At 37.3% G+C, this 20,567-nt stretch overlaps 1 protein-coding gene across 1 annotated transcript in view; it reads left to right on the top strand.

The window, feature by feature from the left end:
• The window catches only part of SLC30A8 (solute carrier family 30 member 8), a 40,739-nt gene continuing 22,253 nt past the window's right edge, over window positions 2,082-20,567 (top strand). Inside the window, 2 exon segments of the mRNA XM_021088990.1 lie at window positions 2,082-4,784; window positions 16,762-16,961. Of these exon segments, the coding sequence (XP_020944649.1) occupies window positions 4,714-4,784; window positions 16,762-16,961 (271 nt within the window). The 5' untranslated portion in view covers window positions 2,082-4,713.

The following is a 20,567-nucleotide window of genomic DNA, read 5'->3' as shown; positions in this document are numbered from 1 at the left end:
TGACGTAAAAAGCGATGGCTCTGTCTTTCAGGGAAAAGCTTCGAGGCAGCTTTTGTCTTGTCTCCTGGACTATCTCCTGAGAGTCAGGCTTGTCAGCCTTGAGTCAAATAAATCCAGGCTTTGAGATTCGGAGGAGGAGATGAGCTATGCCTTTGCTCTTCTGGCATTTATCAAGGGACTTGCTGTGAAAATCCTTCTCCTAAGACAAATTATCAGCCCCTCAAGACTTTTACTAAAGGAAGTAAACTGTACTCAAGAAAATTAAATGGTGGCATTCTAGATAATGACAAGAGGGGTCTCTTCTCTCTCTCTTTTTAAATTCAGGGATTCAGTGCTTTGGTTTTCAATGATTCTGAACATTTATAGATCAAGGAGTTGAAATATTAGGAAGGGTGTTTTTGTCTGCCTCTCTTTTTGTAATGTATTAAAATCATGGGTTAGGTCCTTGAACTTCCTCTTGCTTGCCAATGTAAATAAAATAAAGAATAGAGACGTATACTCTGATGAAAATATAAAGCTAGCAGAAAACTGCTTTGGAGTTTGCGAGACACAGTCAACCATATATATCTACCTGGGAAGATGCATTTTAAGGGTTAGTTTAATTTGCAAAATGCTTGGAAAAGGAAGCATGAGAGGTAGAGGCTAATCAAGAAAAGATATACTTTGTAAACATTTTAACTACCTAGCCCCAATATTTCTCCTCACCAGAACATTGCTCGATTATACATGTATTATTTATTTGCATCTATCAGGCTTAATAAAATATTTCTTTTATTGTTTTAGTATCAATATTTTATCAAGCCTTTCTTTTGTCAACAAATGCAAGTTCCAATGATCTCTTTAAAAATAAAAATGCTCCCCCCCCAAAAAAAAGAGTTATATAGTTCCATTTTATCAAGAAGAAAAGAAAATTCAAATGACTTTCAGTTTGTTTTCAAGTGAAGTATGAAGTATCAGGAGATGGTTTGTGTTTCATACACATTCACTTTAGATTAAAATGAAATTTTCATAATGTTCTTTAAAATACAATCCAATTAAATTTCCAATGTCTTTGTTTACAAGTTCCTGGATGGAACTTTTGAAAAACTCATGCTGCAGTAATAACCATAAAACCACCTTGCTAAGAAAATGCTACCCAACTTAGAAATAATATCTTTATAGTCTGTGTGGGAATATGTAAGTCCAGCATCTTTAGTAGGTGATTATACTGATTGAGCGTGCATTTACTCTCCTGTTGTGTCCTCTTTATTGAGGACATATTCTGAATGGCACTCTGCTCTAAGTGGGTAGGAGAAGGCAGGCACAAATCTATTATTCAAGAAAGCTGAGCCCAGAGAATTTGAGGCACCTACTCAAAGTCATAGAGTGGATGGCAGGTTAAGTTCTCGGGTCTTCTTTCCAAAAAAACTCTGCTTCCATTTCTTGAGTAATTCTTAGCCTCTACGAAGACTGGGGTCAATGTCTCAGGGACAGTCAAAGTATTTTACTTGGACAGTCAAATGCACAGCAACTTACACCTACAAAAAAGTGGTTCTGCGGCAGATGCCATGCTGAAAATTTTTATACACATTGTCTCTTTGACTCTTCACAAGAATTCTGTAAGATGGATTCTATTAATGTCCCCACTCTACAGATGAGAAATTGAAAATCACAGAGGTCAGGTACTTGTTCAAGGTCACACATCTAAGAAAATGGTCAAACCAGAAACTGAAACTAAGTCTGTCTATGCATTTGAAAGTCCATACATTAAACCACTCCACTCCACTGCCTCTACACACAAACAAGAAAGATACAAACAGGATCAAAAAGCACATTATTTTAAGAGAGTTCCTGTCGTGGTGCAGTGGGTTAACGAATCTGACTAGGAACCATGAGGTTGCGGGTTCAATCCCTGGCCTTGCTCAGTGGGTTAAGGATCTGGCGTTGCCGTGAGCTGTGGTGTAGGTTGCAGATGTGGCTCGGATCCTGCGTTGCTGTGGCTGTGGTGTAGGCCAGTGGCATAGCTCTGATTAGACCCCTAGCCTGGGAACCTCCATATGCCATGGGAAGCGGCCCTAGAAAAGGCAAAAAGATAAAAAAAAAAATGCACATTTATTATTTTAAAAAGAGCACATTTTCTTATGTTCTTTTAAAGAATAGTTACATGCAAAAAATGACAACATGAAATATTCCTGAAATAAGAGCTTAAATTTGGGGAATGCAAATCATGAGGACCTAGTACTTTTAGCATTATAACAATGGTTTTGCATAAATACACACATCCTCTCTGCAAGTGAAATAGCAAACCATGTGTAAGATAGTTGTACAATTTTTTTTTTTTTTCTTTTTTGCACAGGTACTAGCTACTGCTGACAACATATAGCACTGGGAAGCGGAACCAGATCTTTGGTTGTTTGTCAGTTATGTTCTAGTGGCTGACAGAATATTTATTCCCAGAGGTAACTATTATAAATTGCATGTTTCCCCTTCAGTTGCTACAAGCTTGTGATGGAGAGTGGGCGGAGAGGACAACCTGTAATTCAGGATGGTTTGGAAGCCGGTTGCCTAGGAAACTGGGATGAGCAGCAAAATGCCCACCAAAACCAACTGTCAACAAGATAGGGGATTTTCTTTTTTGATCTGCATTGCTTTCCAAACACATATTTTTGGACTCATCTCCATCTTACCCTGTATATATCAGCCTACCCCACCCTTCTTATACATTCTCACTCTACACTCACCTCGCAGGCAATTCACATGAGCAACTAGCACATATCTCCATACTCACAGGACCATAATAAATAGGTACAAATACGTCTGTGTATCTATATACGTGCTAGTTGCAAAACTCACAATTTGGAACCTCAACCTTCCCTATCGCTTTTTCCCAGTTGAAATCTATAGCCAAATATTCTCCTTCCTGCCTTTGAATATTACTTGTCTCCTCTTCTTTGGACTTATCTTTAACAACTTAAAATGATTTTAAGTTGTTTCTCCACCTTTGACACTCATTCACTTGAATTCTATTTCTCTCACATGTACTAGAAACTACTCACCAATGAGTCAAACTGTAAAGTATGGCAACACGTCACACGATGGATTAATGATTCGCTTCTGGTTTCTTACTTTTGCCTCCACAGAACCACCTATTATTGTTTTGCAAAGTTAAGAGTAAGGATGTGAGAGAAGGAAGTATTTTAACAGCCAATGCAGAATTTCTCCTGCAAAGAAAAATGGCCTCCCAGAGCCATTGCTCCAGCTTCCACCTGTCAGAGCAAAGTTAATGATCAGGTAGGCCATGGGGCCATAGGAAAAGACCTGAGAATTTAGGTGAGCAATAAGAGCGTTTGGAATTTTAAAGTAAAGAAGACAGATGTGATAGGACCCCTGGCATTCTCACTCTCAGCCAAAGGCAGCTTCTTCCCTCACTGCTTGCAGCATTTGCCATTGCATCCCACTCCCCTTTCAGGAGACGATATTTATTGTATTGGGTCATCGTGGGAAATCTCAGCTCAGCAGCATGGGCAAATTCCCAAGGTGCTGGGGCGCTTGGCTGTTCCAGGACTATACTATGCTGTTTTCTCTCACTTGGAAGTTAGTGTTGACCGAGAGAGAAGGAAATGAGGGCTCAGTGGTGGAGGGTATATGCTCTCTTCCCCATTCTCCAGTCGCCCTCCCTGCAAGCATGCGTATAGATGCTCTGTGGCCCACACAGAAATGTCTGCCGTGTGACCAGGCTGTTATCCTTGGGCCATAATCCTTTCTCTTATTTGGAAAGGAATGTTCCTCATACGGAATAAAATGTCCATCCATGGGAGTGCGGGCTTGAAGGTCTCTCGGGTCAACTCAGAAGCCTCCATTTCTAGGAGCTGTGATGGGCTGGCTTGGTGGGGAGTCCTTGGGTTGGCCTTTTATCCTCAGAGAGAGTACCCTGGTCAGGGAGAACACAGATCATTCTGGTTCTTGTGTGACCGAGGGCGGTTATTTGTTTAGAAGCTGAGACTACCCTTCTCCAGTCTGTCAGAAGGGTTTCGAAGCTGCCGCACCAGGAGCTGTTTCAGATTACAGGTTTCAGTAACTAATGACCCCTGTCCTCTCTTCAGCAGTGAAATCCCCAAATGGTCCTAGGGGAAGAGAAGGAAATTTTGACAGCTGCTTAGGGGGTCATTTCAGAACTAAACCCAGGAGAACCGCTTTTGGGTTGAGAGAGAACTTCCCGCTGTCCACAACAACAACAACAACAACAAAAAGGAAAAGAAGAAGAAAAAATAGTAGTCTTCAGAAAGGTAGCTGTTTGCAGCTCACCCAGGTGTGCTCTGAAGACCAAACCCCTACCTCAGCAATTAGTAGGTAACCTTTGAGCTCCTGCACCTCGTAGAAAGCACAACGGCATCAGCATGTGTGCACGCACACACGCATGTGTGCGTGCACACACACACACTTCATATGATCCTACCTACAAAAAAGGAGTTTCTGTGGGTGAGAAAACGAGGCCAGGTGATATTCCAAACAGACTGTAATTTCAGCAGATCTATCAAGAACATTGATGTAGGAGGCTTGTTATTGTAATTCCAGAAGACTTTTCATTTTTTTTCTTTGGAGAGTGTGTGAATCATTGCAATGCTGTGTTGTTTCCAGAACTGGACAGTGAGCTAAAGAGCAGCAGCTGCCGTTGCCACCACCACCACCACCAGGACAGCAACAGCGACCGCACAAGCTTTGATCCTGGCTACCATGGAATTTCTGGAAAGAACTTATCTTGTGAATGACAAAGCCACCAAGATGTATGCCTTCACACTAGACAGGTAACAGACATCTGATTGTGCTTCATGATTTTCTGTCTTGAATATTCAGTAAGTCCCTCGATCCTGCTGCTTCAGAATTGGAAATTTTCATTGTTGTAACCTGGGGGAATTTTGTAAATTTTTATAAACTCTTGACCAATTTATATAATTCAAATCCTGAAAAATGCAATACTCTGTAGAGTTGATTTGATTCCTTAAATATCCCGAGTATGTGATGGGCCTCTTTTATTAATATATTTTTCATCTGTAGATTTTCTTCTAAAAAATAGACATTCATCTAATGTGTTTCCTTTTCTTTTCCTCAATTATTCTCACTTCTAAGATGGATAGTAAATTTTACTAAATTAAATTATATTTTAAGAGAAATAAGGCTTTTCAACTATGTGGCAAATTGTGGTTATGTTGATCTTAAGTTAATTGCTATCTTATTAATCATATATTATCAAATACACACACCTATAATAATATAGTCAAGTTTAATGCTCCACATAGCTCTGTTTTTTTTAACTATTTCTCATAGTGCTATGTGCAATATATTAATTTATTTCTTCCTTCTTTAGCAATTATTGATTGGACACACTTGGATATATAATGGAGATAAAAACATTCCTAGTCCCAAATCTCTGTCCTCTTGAAATCCTGATTCTAATGTGAAATGCAAATAAGAAATAGGCAATTATAGGAGTTTGCATTGTGGTGCAGTGGAAATCCGATTAGTATCCATGAGGATATGGGTTCGATCCCTGGCCTCGCTCAGTGGGTTGGGGATCAGGTGTTGCCATGAGCTGTGGTATAGGTTGCAGTTACAGCTTGGATCTGGTGTTGCTGTGGCTGTGGTGTAGGCTGGCAGCTGCAGTTCAGATTTGACCCCTAGCCTGGGAACTTCCATATGCTGTGGGTATGGCCCTAAAAAAAAAAAAAGAAAAAGAAAAAAAAAGGAAATAGGCAATTATAAAATAGCTTGTATATTATTCTGGAGGAGTCCATAAAAATCCTATAACTCAAGGGAACCTAGGTTTTAGTTAGACTTTGGGAGTCAGAGAAAACTTTCCAGAAATGATAGGCTGAGAAATGAAAAATGGGAAGGAGTTAGGGTAAGGTTAGGAAAATCCTACATGGGAAATAGAGTGAGGGAAAGTTTTCTTGATCAAGATAATTTCCTGGTAAAGACACAGACAAATGAGAATGAGATTTTGGTGCATTAGGAGAATTCAGTCCAAATAGGGAGCAAAGAGAAACACACTCAGAATACATAGATAAATGAATGAGAATCTGAAGTAAATTCATGTTGGGGACAGAATGTAAGAAAATACAGATCCATTAATAACATGTGTAATGATTTTGTTTCATGAAACCAAATTAATTCCAAAACTAGTGGCATTGCATTTGATAGCATCAAATGTTTGAGCAACTGCAAAGAGGATTTTTATTAGGATATTTATAACTTTGCTTAAAAAATACATGACAAAGACTCTAGCACATCTATTATCTCACATGCTAAGAATTGTTTTTCTTGGAGTTCCATAGTGGCTCAGCTGTTAACGAACCTGACTAGCATCCATGAGGATGCAGGTTTGATCACTGGCCTTGCTCAGTGGGTTAAGGATTTGACGTTGCCGTGAGCTGTGGTGTAGGTCGCAGTTGAGGCTCAGATCCCACCTTGCTGTGGCTGTGGCTGGGCCGGAGGCTCTGAATGGACCCCTAGCCTAGGAACCTCCATATGCTGCAGGTGCAGCCCTAAAAAAAGACAAAACAAAAACAAAATTATTTTTCCTAGAAAATAATATGAGATGGGATTTATTGACATCATGAACAACAAAGCCCCATGGTAGGTCAGGTGGAAATTTTGGACAACAAACTGTAAACCCGATGGACACTGAAATAACAGTATTTCCCTTCTCATTAAAACAGACTGTTAGCACTCTGTTATGCAAATAAAGCCAATGATTTATGGTTATAGGATCTCATTCACCTCATAAATGGGTATGGTTTTTAGGATGTAGGGATGATAAAAACTGTCAAACTCATTTTAATTTTCTTTTTGAATAAAAATAATTGAAACTAGGTGAGATTATGTATCTTGATCCCTCCTTTTACCCATTAGGAAACTGAATTCCAGAGAGTAAATGTCGTTCTTGAGGTTGGATGTCTAATTATGGCGGAGCTGGGATGCCTCCAGTTTGTGAATTTTGTCCCCCGCCCCTGCCCCCAACAGACACACTTTTACCACGTGACCTCCTAGGTCCTTAATCTATTTCCTCCAGAGCTCATAGGAACCTTGATTCTTTCACTAATTTACTTCTTTTCCTCACCTCCCCCAATTTTCTTTCTCATTTTGTTCTATCTTATCTTTCTTTCTTTCTCATTGTGTTCTATCTCTATCTCATTTTGTTCTATCTCTGTTTTATAGATAACTTTGTCCCCTGAAGCTCCTTTTTTTTCCTTCCTTCTCTTTTTCCCTGCTTTTCATCAGCTTTCTACCAAGATATTTTTTAAAAGAACCTCAACGATTTAAAATCCCTGGAGTAGAAATTGACAGAACATGGTAAACCAATTGTAATGGAACAAATAAAAATCATTTAAAAAATACAATAAAATAAAAAATAAAAAATTTTAAAAATCATTGAGAGAAAAAAAAAAAGTCCTTGGAGAGCATCTAAAGGGCATGCAGCAAATTGAGAACTATTTATTCAAGTAAATCCACTAAATCTCAGTAAGAAACAAGAGTCTGTGGCATTTGAGGCATGGTCTGCTCCACTAGCCTCCTTCCCCTCCACTCTTCTTGTGATGGAAGTTCTATTCTGGTTGGGTGTGGCCAAAAGACAGGGCTCCCTTTCCTCCCAGCCTCCAACTGGGGGTTACAATTCACCTGCAGAGCAAAAGACTGCTAGATTGTCTCATTGCCCCAGCTCCATATTGTAGAACCTTTATTCAAGGCAGACATGACCAAGAGGACTGCGGCCCCCTTCTTTCACTCAATCCCTACTCATAGTCCAGGAGCAGCAAGGTCCTGAACATCCCTGCTCTGGCTCACATAGGGTGAGGTTCTTTAGCACCATTGAGGAAGCAGAGGTGTCACTGCAGGATAAGTGGGTCACTATGCCTGCTCTCAGTTTTGGTGCAGTGATACCGATGTTCTACTCATGGGAGAAGCCATCTAAAAGAACAGAGAGCTCTACGTCTTTCCCTTACAGGCTTGAAGATACACCAGCTAAGAATTTGGAATAGAGCATGGGATATTTGAAGCATAAGGTCACTGTTAAAGACAATGAAGATTTTGCTGCTGATCAATTAAGATTAGGCTGGTTGCTTCATCAGAGAAACAAGTTGAATGGTACAGATCAGTTACAATTTTAATAGAAACAGCTAGGGGAAGACAGAGGTAAAAAGAGCCCTCCTGGAGTTGGCACAAGCCACAAAGACTGGCCTCAAATACTACCCCTGTAAGGAGGGCCATAATTCATTTGTAAAGCCGTAACTTCCATGTTATTATATTGGAGATAGGCCTTAAAGGAGGTGATTAAGGTTAAAAGCTGTCATTAGGGTGAAGCCCTGGTATGATAGAACTGATATTTGCATAAAAGAGGAAGAGATCCTGGAGCTCTCTCTCTCTACTGTGTGAGGACATAGCAAGAAGACAGTCATCTACAAGCAGGAAGAGAAAGCTTACCAGAGACCAAAATTTCCAGCAGCTTAATCATGGATTTCTAGCCTACAGAACTATGAAAAAATAAATTTCTGTTGTTTGAGCTACCCAGTCTGTAGTATTTTATTATAGAAGCTTGAGCAGACCAACACAGGGACCAACTTAAATTGTGTAAGATTTTAGAGTCATTTATGCCTCAGGGTACTGTTGAAAACATTAGAGGGATCAGCAAGTGATTTAGGAAGAGAAGAGTTGGGTGTGATATCAATACAGGCAGAGCAGCCAAAAGCTTAACAGTGATACCAAGGAAAGAGACAGTCAAAGCAAACATGATAAAAATGGCCACCGTCCTTGGGCAAGGGAGTTGGGGTGGGGTAAGGATGACTGTGCAACTGCCCAAGGCTGCATTCTCTGAGGATTAGCAATAGAGGCTGCACAAACATGGAAAGTCAAGGAAAATATTCCACTGAACTGGACAGGCCAATGCACTAATCAAAAAAGCAAACAAGCAAGCAGCAACAATAACAAGCCCATTGGGTATCAGTGTTCAGAACTGTCACATTATCTAAAACATCCTCTTTCCAGTAAAATATGACCAGACCTGCAAAGAAATAGGAAAGAATAATCTAAAAACAGTAAAAAGAGCAGGTAATAAGAACAGCCTTTGAGTGGGCCCTGATGTGAATTTAGCATTCAAAGATTTTTAAAGCAGCTATTATAAATGTGTTTAAAGAATTTTTAAAAAATCATGGTAAAGAATTAAAGATGGGCATCATAACCATACCTCATCGAGTAGAGCATATCAGTAAAAATAGACAGAAATTATAAAAACAAAACCAAATTCTGAAGTTGAAAAGTACAATAAGTGGAACAAAGGGACTCAGCAGTAGATATGAGCTGGTAGGAGAAAGAATCAGTGGATGCGAAGACAAATCAATAGTTATCATATAGCTTAAAGAACAGAGATAAAAAGAAATGAATAAAAATGAACAGAGCCTCAGAGAAACATGGTATATAGTTAAATGTACTAACACATACATAATGGGAGTACCAGAAATAGAGGAAGGAGAAAAGGAGCAGAAAAATATTCAAAGGAATAATGGCTGAAAATTTCCAAAATTTGGTGAAAATATTAATTTACACATTTGCAATAGTCAACAAACTCTAAGAAGAATCAAGGCAAAGGATCTATATCCTAACACATATCCAAAATACTGAAAGCAAACCCAACACACAGAGAAAATCTTGAAAGCAGTAAGAGAGAAAAAAAGATTCATCAAGAGCAAGAGGTTTTCAGTAAGATAGACAGCTGACTTCTATCAGCAACAAAGGAGGCTGGAAGGCAGAAGGATGACATATTCAGTGCTAAAAGAAAAAACAAACCAGCCTGGCCAACCAATCAACTTTTCTCCAGTAAAAAATATCTTTCTAGAATGAAAGTTAAATGAAGAAATTCTTGGAATTACTGCTGTGGTTAATGATCCAGATTCTCTCTGTGGAGTCTTGGGTTTGATCCCTGGCCTGGCACAGTGGGTTAAGGATAAGCATTGCTGCAGCTGTGGCAAAAGTTGATGCTCCAGCTCAGGTTTGACCCCTGGCCCGGGAACTTCCATATGCTGCGGGTGTGGCCAAAAAAGAAAAAAATAAAAATTTCTTTAATGAACAAAAACTGAGAGAACTTTTTGCTAGCTGACTCACCTTACGAATAATAGCAAAGGAAATTCTTCAGTCTTAAAAAAAAACGACACCAGACATTAACTGGAATCAACACAAGGATACAAAAATAGCATTAGTAAAGGTAATTATATAGATAATTATAAAATAATATTTACTCTCCTTTCTCCTGTTAACTGACTGAAAGATTGCATAAATTCAAATGCATGTGAGCTTAGACGAAATGGAAAAAAATTCATAGGAAGATATCAACTACCAAATTCAAGAGGAAACAGAAACTCTGAGTAGACGTATAACAGGAGATAGAATTAGCAACCAAAAAACTTCACACAAAGAAAATCTCAAGCCCAGATGTCTCAAGTCCAGAAGATGATTTCTATTAAACATAAAAATAGAAGTAATATCAATTTTTCCAAAAAAAAATTCTTCCAACTTATTTTATGAGCTCACTATTCCACAGACAGAAAAACAATAGCAATGAAAACATGCAGCAGAAGTGAAACTATACTTCAATAAAACCTTATATACAAATTTTCAAAGCAGGAGAATTCATAACAGCTGAAAAAATGTAAACAACCTAAATGGCCATTGGATATTGTATACCCACACAATGGAGCATTATTTGGAATTAAAAAGCAGTAAAGTACTGATATATTGATATTTGCTATAACACAGATGAACTTGAAAACATTATGCTAAGTGAAAGAAGCTGGTGACAAAAACTGCATAATGTATGATTCCATTTATAGAGAATATCCAGAAGAGGCAAATTTATAAAGACAGAAAATGGATTAGTGGTTTCCTGAGGTAGGATTGTGTGTAGGGAGGCTGGGGATTTACAGGGTATGGAATTTCTTTTTGGGCTGATGACAATGTACTAAATTAGGCTGTGGTGATGGGTTTATAACTTTGTAAATATGCTAAAACTCAACTGTTTACATTAAATGGGTCATTTTTGTGGAATATAAATTATATCTTAATAAAGCTGTTTAAAAAGGATGGGGACATTGGATACCTAGTCTGGGACAAGAAATTACATCTGGTTAGGTGAACATTTCTATTTTCCACTCCCTCCAGCTTCCTCCCCTCAAAACACGTCTTCATATCACTCATTTATTTCATAAGCATTTAATCAAATAAACGGCCTCTATGTTTCACCCCACCATATTCTAGGCTTCCAAGCAGCACCCAAAATGATCATTTCAGAAAAGTGAACCACTTAATGTTACTTCCCTGTTCAAAACTTTCCAACTTGCTCCTCCTACACTTGAAAAAAAATGAAACACTTTACACTGGCCTGCAGAATTCTGTGTGGTCTGACTTCTGCCTACTTCTTTGACTTCATCCAATTTCACTTGGGCTTCCTGCCACAGCCACCACCATGAAGCTCCCTTTCTCTTTAAGAGAGGCTCTTAAACAAGGCAAGGTCTTTCTTGCCTTTGGACTTTTCACTATCAGTTCCAGTTGTTGGAATGTTTTGCCATCATGTAGGTCTGCTCCTGGTTATCCTTTACATCACTGCTAAGATAGCATCTCTACAGAGGTACCTTCCTTACCCTCTATTAAAGGTAGCCTCACCTTTCCTCTCCCAGGCACTGCCCATGATACTACACAGCCTCTGTTACTGCCTGCTGGTTTGCTGTGTTAGGATGTAAGCTTCTTAGGTGGAAATCTGGTAGTCTCAAAGGCATGGGATCACGAGCACCTTTGATGTGCAAGCACTAGATAGGCGTGTGTTACATTTGTTGAGCAAATGAATACATGGAGTCTTGAAATTCTATAAGCCTTTATCTCCTCTCCCAACAGGAATAGTGACTTAAGGTTCTTGGGAGAAGCAATGTGAAAGTTCAAAAACAAAATGATTTTACGTAGTCAACATGCGAGGGTGAAATGCTCCGCTTTAGAGCTAGAGAAATAAAGGGGCTTGACTTCTACCACCAAACAAAAATCAGATACAATATAAAGATAAAACAAATCCTCCCCAAGATCACAAATTAAGCTCCATTTTCTAATTCCTATTTTAAGAGATGAACTCAAAGTTCCAGCTATTGGCATCAAATTTCCTAGTATTTCCCTGTTTTTCTTCTCTGTTTCTCTCTCTCTTTTTTTCTCCTTTTTGATGCTTCAGTAAGTTTCTTTGCGATGGCCTATTGTTCCTGGTCACAAAACCTCGTCCATATTTGAACACGTGGGAATTACTGGGGATTTATGTTTTGACAGTAACTTCGCATTTCATTTTTTGATGCATTCTAGATTTGCTTTTTGGAAACTCTGTTTTAAAATTCTTCTTCGAATTTGCATCACTTTTCAGATTAAGAGCCTGTACTGCCCCTAGAGATACTTAGACCACTTCGCTCTCATGAGATGATGAGGAATATGTTTGAATTTCAGTTTTTAATTTCTTTTGGAATCATAGACCCTTTTGGGGGCCCAGTAACAATGGTAGGCTCCTGACTCTGCCCCATAAAACACACACATACACACATATGAACACACTGCATCCAACTTCAGCGGGCTTTTGGATTTGTGGCTTAGTTCTTCAAGAAAAAAATCTCAGCTCAAAGTGTATCTGTATTGGTTGCTCTTAGGTCTAGGATAAGGTAGCAGTATTTAAAAGGAAAAACTGTCCAGGTTTCTCGCACTTTCCTCTGGTGGCATTGCCCACAGGCTGTGCCCCTGGTAGGATTCCTGCCTTGATCTGCCTTCTGAACTGCTCCAGGATAAGTTCTTTCTCCTGCTCACTTAAAACCTGCTTTTCTCTGCCCACATGATTCACGAAAAATAGAAAATAAAGTAAAGCTTCATCTGACCACAGTAAACCAGTGGTCATATGAAAAAATGCCAGAATGTTTGGGGGCCCTGAACTGCTCATGCTGCCTTCTCAGCACAAGGAAAAGGGAACTCTCCACCGTGTTTTCCTATGAATTCTCTGGCTCCTCTGAGCCAACGACCATTGATGACCAACACTAATTCCTTATGTGGTTGTTTATTATGAGTGTGTGATAATTCCGTTACAAAGGTGAAAATTGATACATATAAGTATTATAGGTGCTTCTCGCCAAATTGTTTTTATTCCAATATGAATATTATTTGCAACTGCTCAAAATCCTGAGTGCTATTAACATCATCGGTAAAAACATTCTGAAGCCAATTTGTCAATGTATTCAAGATCCCTAAAGAGGTAGATACCTTTTAACCAAGTAATTCCCTTTTCAGGATTACATCTTTTTTCCCTATCTTTTTTAGGGCTGTACCCATAGCACATGGAGGTTCCCAGGCTAGGGGCTGAACTGGAGCTGTTGCCGCCAGTCTACACCACAGCCACAGCAATGAAGGATCCGAGCTGTGTCTGTAACCTACGCCACAGCTTGCAGCAATGCCAGATCCTTAACCCACTGAGCGAGGTCAAGGATTGAACCTGAGTCCTCATGGATACTAGCCATATTCGTTTCTGCTGAGCCATGATGGGAACTCCAGGATTACATTTTTTTTTTAAGATTTTTATTTTTTCCATTATAACTGGTTTACAGTGTTCTGTCAATTTTCTACTGTACTGCAAAGTGACCCAGTATACACATATACATTCTTTTCCTCACATTATCCTTCATCATGCCAGGATTACATTTTAAGGTGATAATATATTGAGCAAAGATGAACTATAATGATATGAATTATAGTGGTGCTTTAGGAACAAATAATTGGAAAATAGTCAATTGTTCAATAACGGAAAATAATTATATTGTAACAGAGATATATTAAATATAATGCTCTCTTATATGCTGAAATAATGATGTAGAATATTTAATAAAATGATAAAACATTAACAATATAAACAGCTAAAAATTAGGTTCCAAAGCTGTATCTTTGGTGGAATCCTATTATGACACTGTCATTTTATGCACTGTCTATTCCAGCCTATCCCCACTGAGTTATAGTCATGTGACTTGGGTAGCATTTACCCCATTCTCAGCTCCAGGAGTCACCATCATTGGGTTTAACCAATCTTCTGGCTGTAACAAAGTCTAAGCCAATTAGCCCATCCATGTTCCACTGGCTCTAGAGGTTGACCAAATCAGCATGCAACTCAGGACTCTCTTGTTCAGCAGTCGGGAGAATGAACACTCTCCCTGGGTAAGAAAAAATTGCGTCAACATGGATGGACCTTGAGATTATCACACTGAGTGAAGTAAGTCAAACAGAGAAAGACAAATACCATATGATATCACTTATATGTGGAATCTAATAAGAATGATACAAAAGAGCTGAATTATAGAATAGAAACAAAATCACTGATTTCCAAACCAATCTTATGGTTACCACGGAGGGAGGGAGGGATTAAGAGGATGGGAATCACTACTGTATAAAATAGATAATTAACAAGAACCTATTGTATAGCACAATAGGTTTAATAACCTGTATGGGAAAAAAGTACATATATGTATATGTGTGTATATACAGTTTATATACAACTAATTTACTTTGTTGTATACCTGAAACTCTTGCATTGTAAGTCAACTATACTGCAATAAAATAAAAATAAATTAAAAAAAGTAAAAGCAAGTACATAGTGCTGATTATCTTGGATAACCATTCCACTGCATGAACAAAACCAGCCTGAGGCTGAAGAGTAGTTGAGAACTGGAGAGCAGTGGATCTAGAGTCAGGTTTTTTTATTATTAAAAAAAAAAAAAAAAAAAAAAAGTCAGGCTTTTTTTTTTATTAAGTCAGGCTGAAGCCTGATATCTCCAGATGTTTTCAATTGCAGCACCAATAATTTCCATTTATTAATAATCTAGCATGGGCTTTTTTTTTTTTTTTTTTTTGTACTTGAAATCAAAAACACCTTGGGAGTTCTCATCATGGCTCGGCAGTAATTAACCCGACTAGTATCCATGACGATGTGGGTTTGATGCCGGGCGTCACTCCGTGGGTTAAGGATCCAATGTTGCCATGAGCTGTGGCGTAGGTCACAAATGAGGCTCCGATCTGGCATTGCTGTGGCTGTGGCATAGGCTGGCAGCTGCAGCTCTGATTCAATCCCTAGCCTGGGAATTTCCATGTGCCGCAGGTGTGGTCCTAAAAATACACACACACACACAAAAAAAATCAAAATCATCTCAGTTATTATGGACTCCAAGTAAAAAATGTATTTATAGATTGCAAAGCTAAACAAAACAATCAATAATCAATAACAATTATCTTTTGGAGCTAAGTTTATTAGAGAGTCTTTCCTCTGTGTTTTTCTGTAATTCTAGTCTTTCTATAATGAATATGTATATTATTTTTTCAGAAAACCCCAATATATTGATAATTTAACCCAATTTAAGCCAATATGGTGATAATTTAAGCCAAAACTATCAGATCTTTTTCTGGATGGTGATAACATGAAATAATTTCTCAAGTGGAGGAAAAGAATTTATTTCTGCTCTTATACCATTGAAAACCATGAATGCAAAGTTTTTTTTTTTTTCTTTCTCTTTTTAGGGCTGTACCTGTGGCATATGGAAGTTTCTAGGCTAGCGGGTCCAATCAGAGCTGCAACTGCTGGCCTACACCACAGCCACAGCAACACAGGATCCAAGCCACATCTGTTACCTATGCCGAGACCAGGGGTTAAACCCACATCCTCATGGATATTAGTTGGATTCTTAACCCGCTGAGCCACAATGGGAACTCCCAATGTAAAGTTCTTAATTCTAAGAATCTTAGTAATGTTTTATAAGAGGTTTATTAAAAATCGAATTTATTTAGTTCACGATCATTTCATCAGCAAAAACTGGATTTAGGTGCACTGATGTTCAGGGAGAGAGGCAGTGTGGACATGGTGGAAAAAAAATACTAGCCTTGGAATCCCAGCTCTGCCATTTCCTGGCTATTTGGCCTCAGGCAATTACTTAACCTTTCTGAACCTTAATTACTTCAGGTAAGAAAGTGTTGGATGAGATTAAATATTATCTACAATCTTTGCATCTGTGAAATTCTGTATTTCTATAAATGGCTCTAATAAGGCTTTATATTTGAACAGAACTGATGTGCACGGCCTGGCCTGCTTTTAGAAGTATAAGTAGGTTTCACTCTCATTACAACTTTGCTAGGTTGGTAGAGATTGCTGCAAAGCTGGGTTAAGAAGGATTCTAAGGGTCCATACGGGCTCAGCCAGAAAAAGTGCTATGATCTATTAACAATGCTGCTGTGGAGAAGAAAAGAAGAGTGACAGCATGCAATAGGGGATATCTGAACCACCAGGCTGGCTCATACACACATTGCTCATTAATAATAATAACTTCGTTATTGCCTCTTTTTAAATTGATAGCACAGTGTCCAAAGTCTCTTCAAAATGAAGGAACTGGGAAGAAAATGCACCACAGTACATCTGCTTCCTTTCTCCCTTTCCTTTGTCATCTCTTCATCACTGGTAGTACAGACTCAATAAGAGCTTGACTAAATAAAAGCAAAACTTGTTGGTAGTTGAGAATTCAGAAGGAAATGTCTGCTTGTACCTAATACTGGAAATGTCTTGTAGAAAGAGTGGTGAATTATAAGTTGCTAGCTAGTCAGCAAATGTCCTCGCAGCAGTGCTGAGAATGGGTAGGGCTGTCAGTGAGAAGTTTGTTTGCAACCACGCTCACTTCTTACTTCTGTCAAACTCATCCATAGCGTGGAACTCCAGCAGAAACCCTTGAATAAAGATCTATGTCCTGGAGAGAAGCCAGAGGAACTCGAGTCGGGAGCCATCAATCACTGCCACAGCCACTCCAAGGCCACAGAGAACAGGGCAAAGGAGCAAGTCTATGCCAAGTGGAAACTCTGTGCTGCTTCAGGAATATGCTTCGTTTTCATGATTGCAGAGGTCGTGGGTAAGTACTTCTCAAGAATTCTCAGGTTCAACAAGCAAACAAACAAAACCATATCATTATGGGGAGGGTTGCCTAAGTTCTTGTTAAAAAAGACTGAAGACTTTACTGCGTAAAGTAACAATATGCTCATTGTAGATAAGGTGGAAAATAGAAAGGAAAGCAAATAAAATTCTTTACAATCCCTCTGTTGCTTGATAATCTCCAATAACATTATGGAGTATTTTTGTACAATTTATTTTCTATTCATAGCTCACAAATTTTTGTGAGCACAATTATAACTAACAGCACACTGAATGCTTTTGGCCATGCCTTCAAATACTCTTCAAAAGCATTTTTATGCCTCAAAAATATTTTATAATATGCTCCACTTTGATTTACATAACCATTTATTGTTAGAAATGTAAAGAGTTTTTCCTACTTATGGATGATATCTGCAATGAAAGATCTTGAATAAAACTCTGCCTGTTTTCTGGTTAATCCCTTCAAAGAGATTCCTAAAAGAGGAAATATTTGGTTGAAAAGACATGAATATTTTTTGTTACTTTTTTATGCACATTGCCAAACTGCTGTTCAGGGAGCTTGAAACAATTCCTATATCAGCCAGCTTTACATGAGAATGATTCTCTCCAAATATTTACCAGAGCTTATATTAATCTTTTAGAGGTCTTTGTTAATGTATAGATGAATATGCTTTATTATGCATCCCTTTAATTGTTGCTGCTAATATTATTTCCATGTTTATTAGTGATCTGTATTTCCCCCTATTAATGCATTTCCTGCTTGTCTCAATATCTGTTCCTCACTTTTTTTTTTAAAGATCATTTGTAATTCTCTATGTTGATCTCTGGGAGCTCTTTATATAGTTAGGATATTAAACTTTTGTTATATTTGTTACAAGTACTATTCTAGGTTGTTGTTTACTTTTTAGTTTTTATTTAATTTTTTATTTGACTTAAAGAAGTTTTAACTTTTATACAGGTAATTATAGCAAATGTTTCATTTTGAGCTGATTTCTTTTGCTACTCCTTCACTGTTTTAGTGATTAGTAAGCTTTTCCTATCTACTAAGAAGATAAATATCACTTTGCTATTGCTTAATTTTTTGCATTTGATTTTAAATCAATGTGAAATTATATATGCTCTAAGAATTGAAAATTCTCTTTCTAAATAGGTAACAAAGATTTCAGCATCATTTATGGAATAATTAATCAGATCCTCCCTTGATTTTTCTCCATATTACTTTCAGCATTTATCAAATTTTTGTAAGTAATAGGATTAGGTTCTAAGGTGTTTTATTGATCTGTGTTGCCAATTTCTGTCAATAGTAACATTTAATTCATGTAGATTTACGTGTTATAGTATCTGTGGTTCTTTTCTCATTACCCTTTGTTTAACAGAAAAGGTAATGGTTGTTCATTCCTGTTTACTATTCTAATTAAACATGAAAATCATCTTGTTCAGTTTCCTCTAAAATCTAATTATGATTTTATTGGTATATACATTCATTTGGGAACACAAATATTAAAATACTCAGTCTTCCCCTCCAGGAATAAGGTATGTTTCTCCATTTATCCAAATACTCTACATCTCTCATCAAGGTTTTGTGTTTTTAGTGTGTTTTAACACAGGAACAACCTATTTCTTGGTAGAGTTATTTATAGGTATTTTACGAGTTTAGTTTGTTCTTTCCAGAGGTGAGTGTGGTCTTCCTTTTCTTATGCTCTATTTTCTAGATGGTTGCTCTTTGTATTTTGAAAAGTCTTCATTTTGTATATTCATTTTGTATTTAATAGTGTGTTTGAACTACTGTCATTCTAAATGTATCTCAGTTAATTTTCCTAGTTCTTCTCTCATCCCTTCCCCCATCCCAGGAGATAACCCTGCCTTGTGCAAAAAAAATATATTTCTCCTTGCTTTCAATAATTATGTGGTGTTTGTATGTTTCATATTTTTACCATGTTAAATGATATGCCAAATCAAATCATATGTTCAGCTATTTAGCTGTTAAGTGAAATGTTTCCTGAGGGAGTTAGATGTTTTTAACCATGTTAATGAAGTGTTCTCCTTGTCCTAGTTTTTTAATAGTTAGCAAATAACCAAGGATGAGTGTTGACTTTTATCCAAAACTTTTCCTTTTAAATTCATTAATTTAAAACTTTTTGACCCATTGTTGATGTATATTATATTAAGAGATTATGGCACCTCTCTGACCTAATGATGACAACAGCTAATATTTATTTAATGCCTACTATGAGACAGGAACTGGGATGAGTGCTTTCCATACATTACCTAACTTAATGCTGATGAAATTCCTGAGAAGTAGGTCCTATTACAAATCACACTTTATAGACGAGAAACCACATCACAAAGAGTGAAATATCCTACCTTAGTAACATACCTGTAAGTGGACAGTCTGCATTCCAGAGCTCATGTTCTTAGGCTCTCACTATGGTGCCTCTCAACTTGACAGGGTGGACCATTCTTTCAATGCATTGCTCAATCTGAGTCATTAACATTTCTGTTAGTACTTTTACACCTTTTTTGATCATTGAAATTTAACTATAGTTTTCTGCTTTAGAGCTATTTTTGTAGGCTTTTGAATATGAGTGTTGCATATTAAAATGAAAACTTTAGTTTTATTAATTTCCTTTTTGTTAAAAAAAAACTCAAGCGGTTTTATACATCATTGTAATTACTCTTTCTTTTAAAGAACTCCCTGATAAATTGTCTGGCTTCAGAGACATTCTTGGAGATAATTTTTTGATATATTTTAACTTCCTCATTCATGAACATATGCAAAATTTTGACTTCTTGAGAAAATTTTGGTTATTTATACATTTCCAAAGTCATTTATCTCACAGAAATTGTCAAATTTATTATCGTATAATGGAACAAGATAGTCTAATATTGATATTCTTTTATTCAACTTCTTTCTCATTTTAGTATTGCTTATGTTTTTGAATCTTTTTGTTGATTTAACTTATAGATATCTATTTATTTTATTGATATATGTATATATTTTCTTGAATATATCATTATTTAACTTTTCCTTCTGTTTTTCTAATCATCATTTTGGCTTTAAAATATTTTTACTTCATCTTTCTTTTGTCAGAGTTATTGTCTTATCACATATTGAAATACCTTGTTATAGCCTTATTTAATATATTTCTATCCTCTCTTTGTATGAATAATAAAGCTATATACAGCTCTGAACAGTCTCTTAAGATTTTGGTATGTAGTGTTATCTTATTTATAATTTTTTACCAAAAAATAAAAAAGAGCAGTATAAGCTACTTGGCATTTAGTACCATAAGGTAGTCACTCTTACTACTGTCACTTGTTATACTCCTTTAACAATATTTGCTTCATTTTCTTTTTATTTCCCTAAAAGAGTGACACATTAATAGTCTGAGACTGGAGGCAAATTTGCTAAGCCATTTTTTTGCACTATAATAGCAAGCAATTAGAATTAATTGGTTTCTTCAAGCTATGGGGTCTTCTGATCTGTATACTTAGATTTTTACAGCTTTTGAAAACTAGAAAACAGCTAGACCCAATCTCATCCAAGATGGATCCAGAGTTGGTAAATAACTTTCCAGTCAAAATT

Source organism: Sus scrofa, chromosome 4 (assembly GCF_000003025.6).
Source record: "Sus scrofa isolate TJ Tabasco breed Duroc chromosome 4, Sscrofa11.1, whole genome shotgun sequence".
Taxonomy (NCBI): domain Eukaryota; kingdom Metazoa; phylum Chordata; class Mammalia; order Artiodactyla; family Suidae; genus Sus; species Sus scrofa.
The sequence above is the reverse complement of the archived record's forward strand: the minus strand, read 5'-3'. Positions and strand labels throughout refer to the sequence as shown.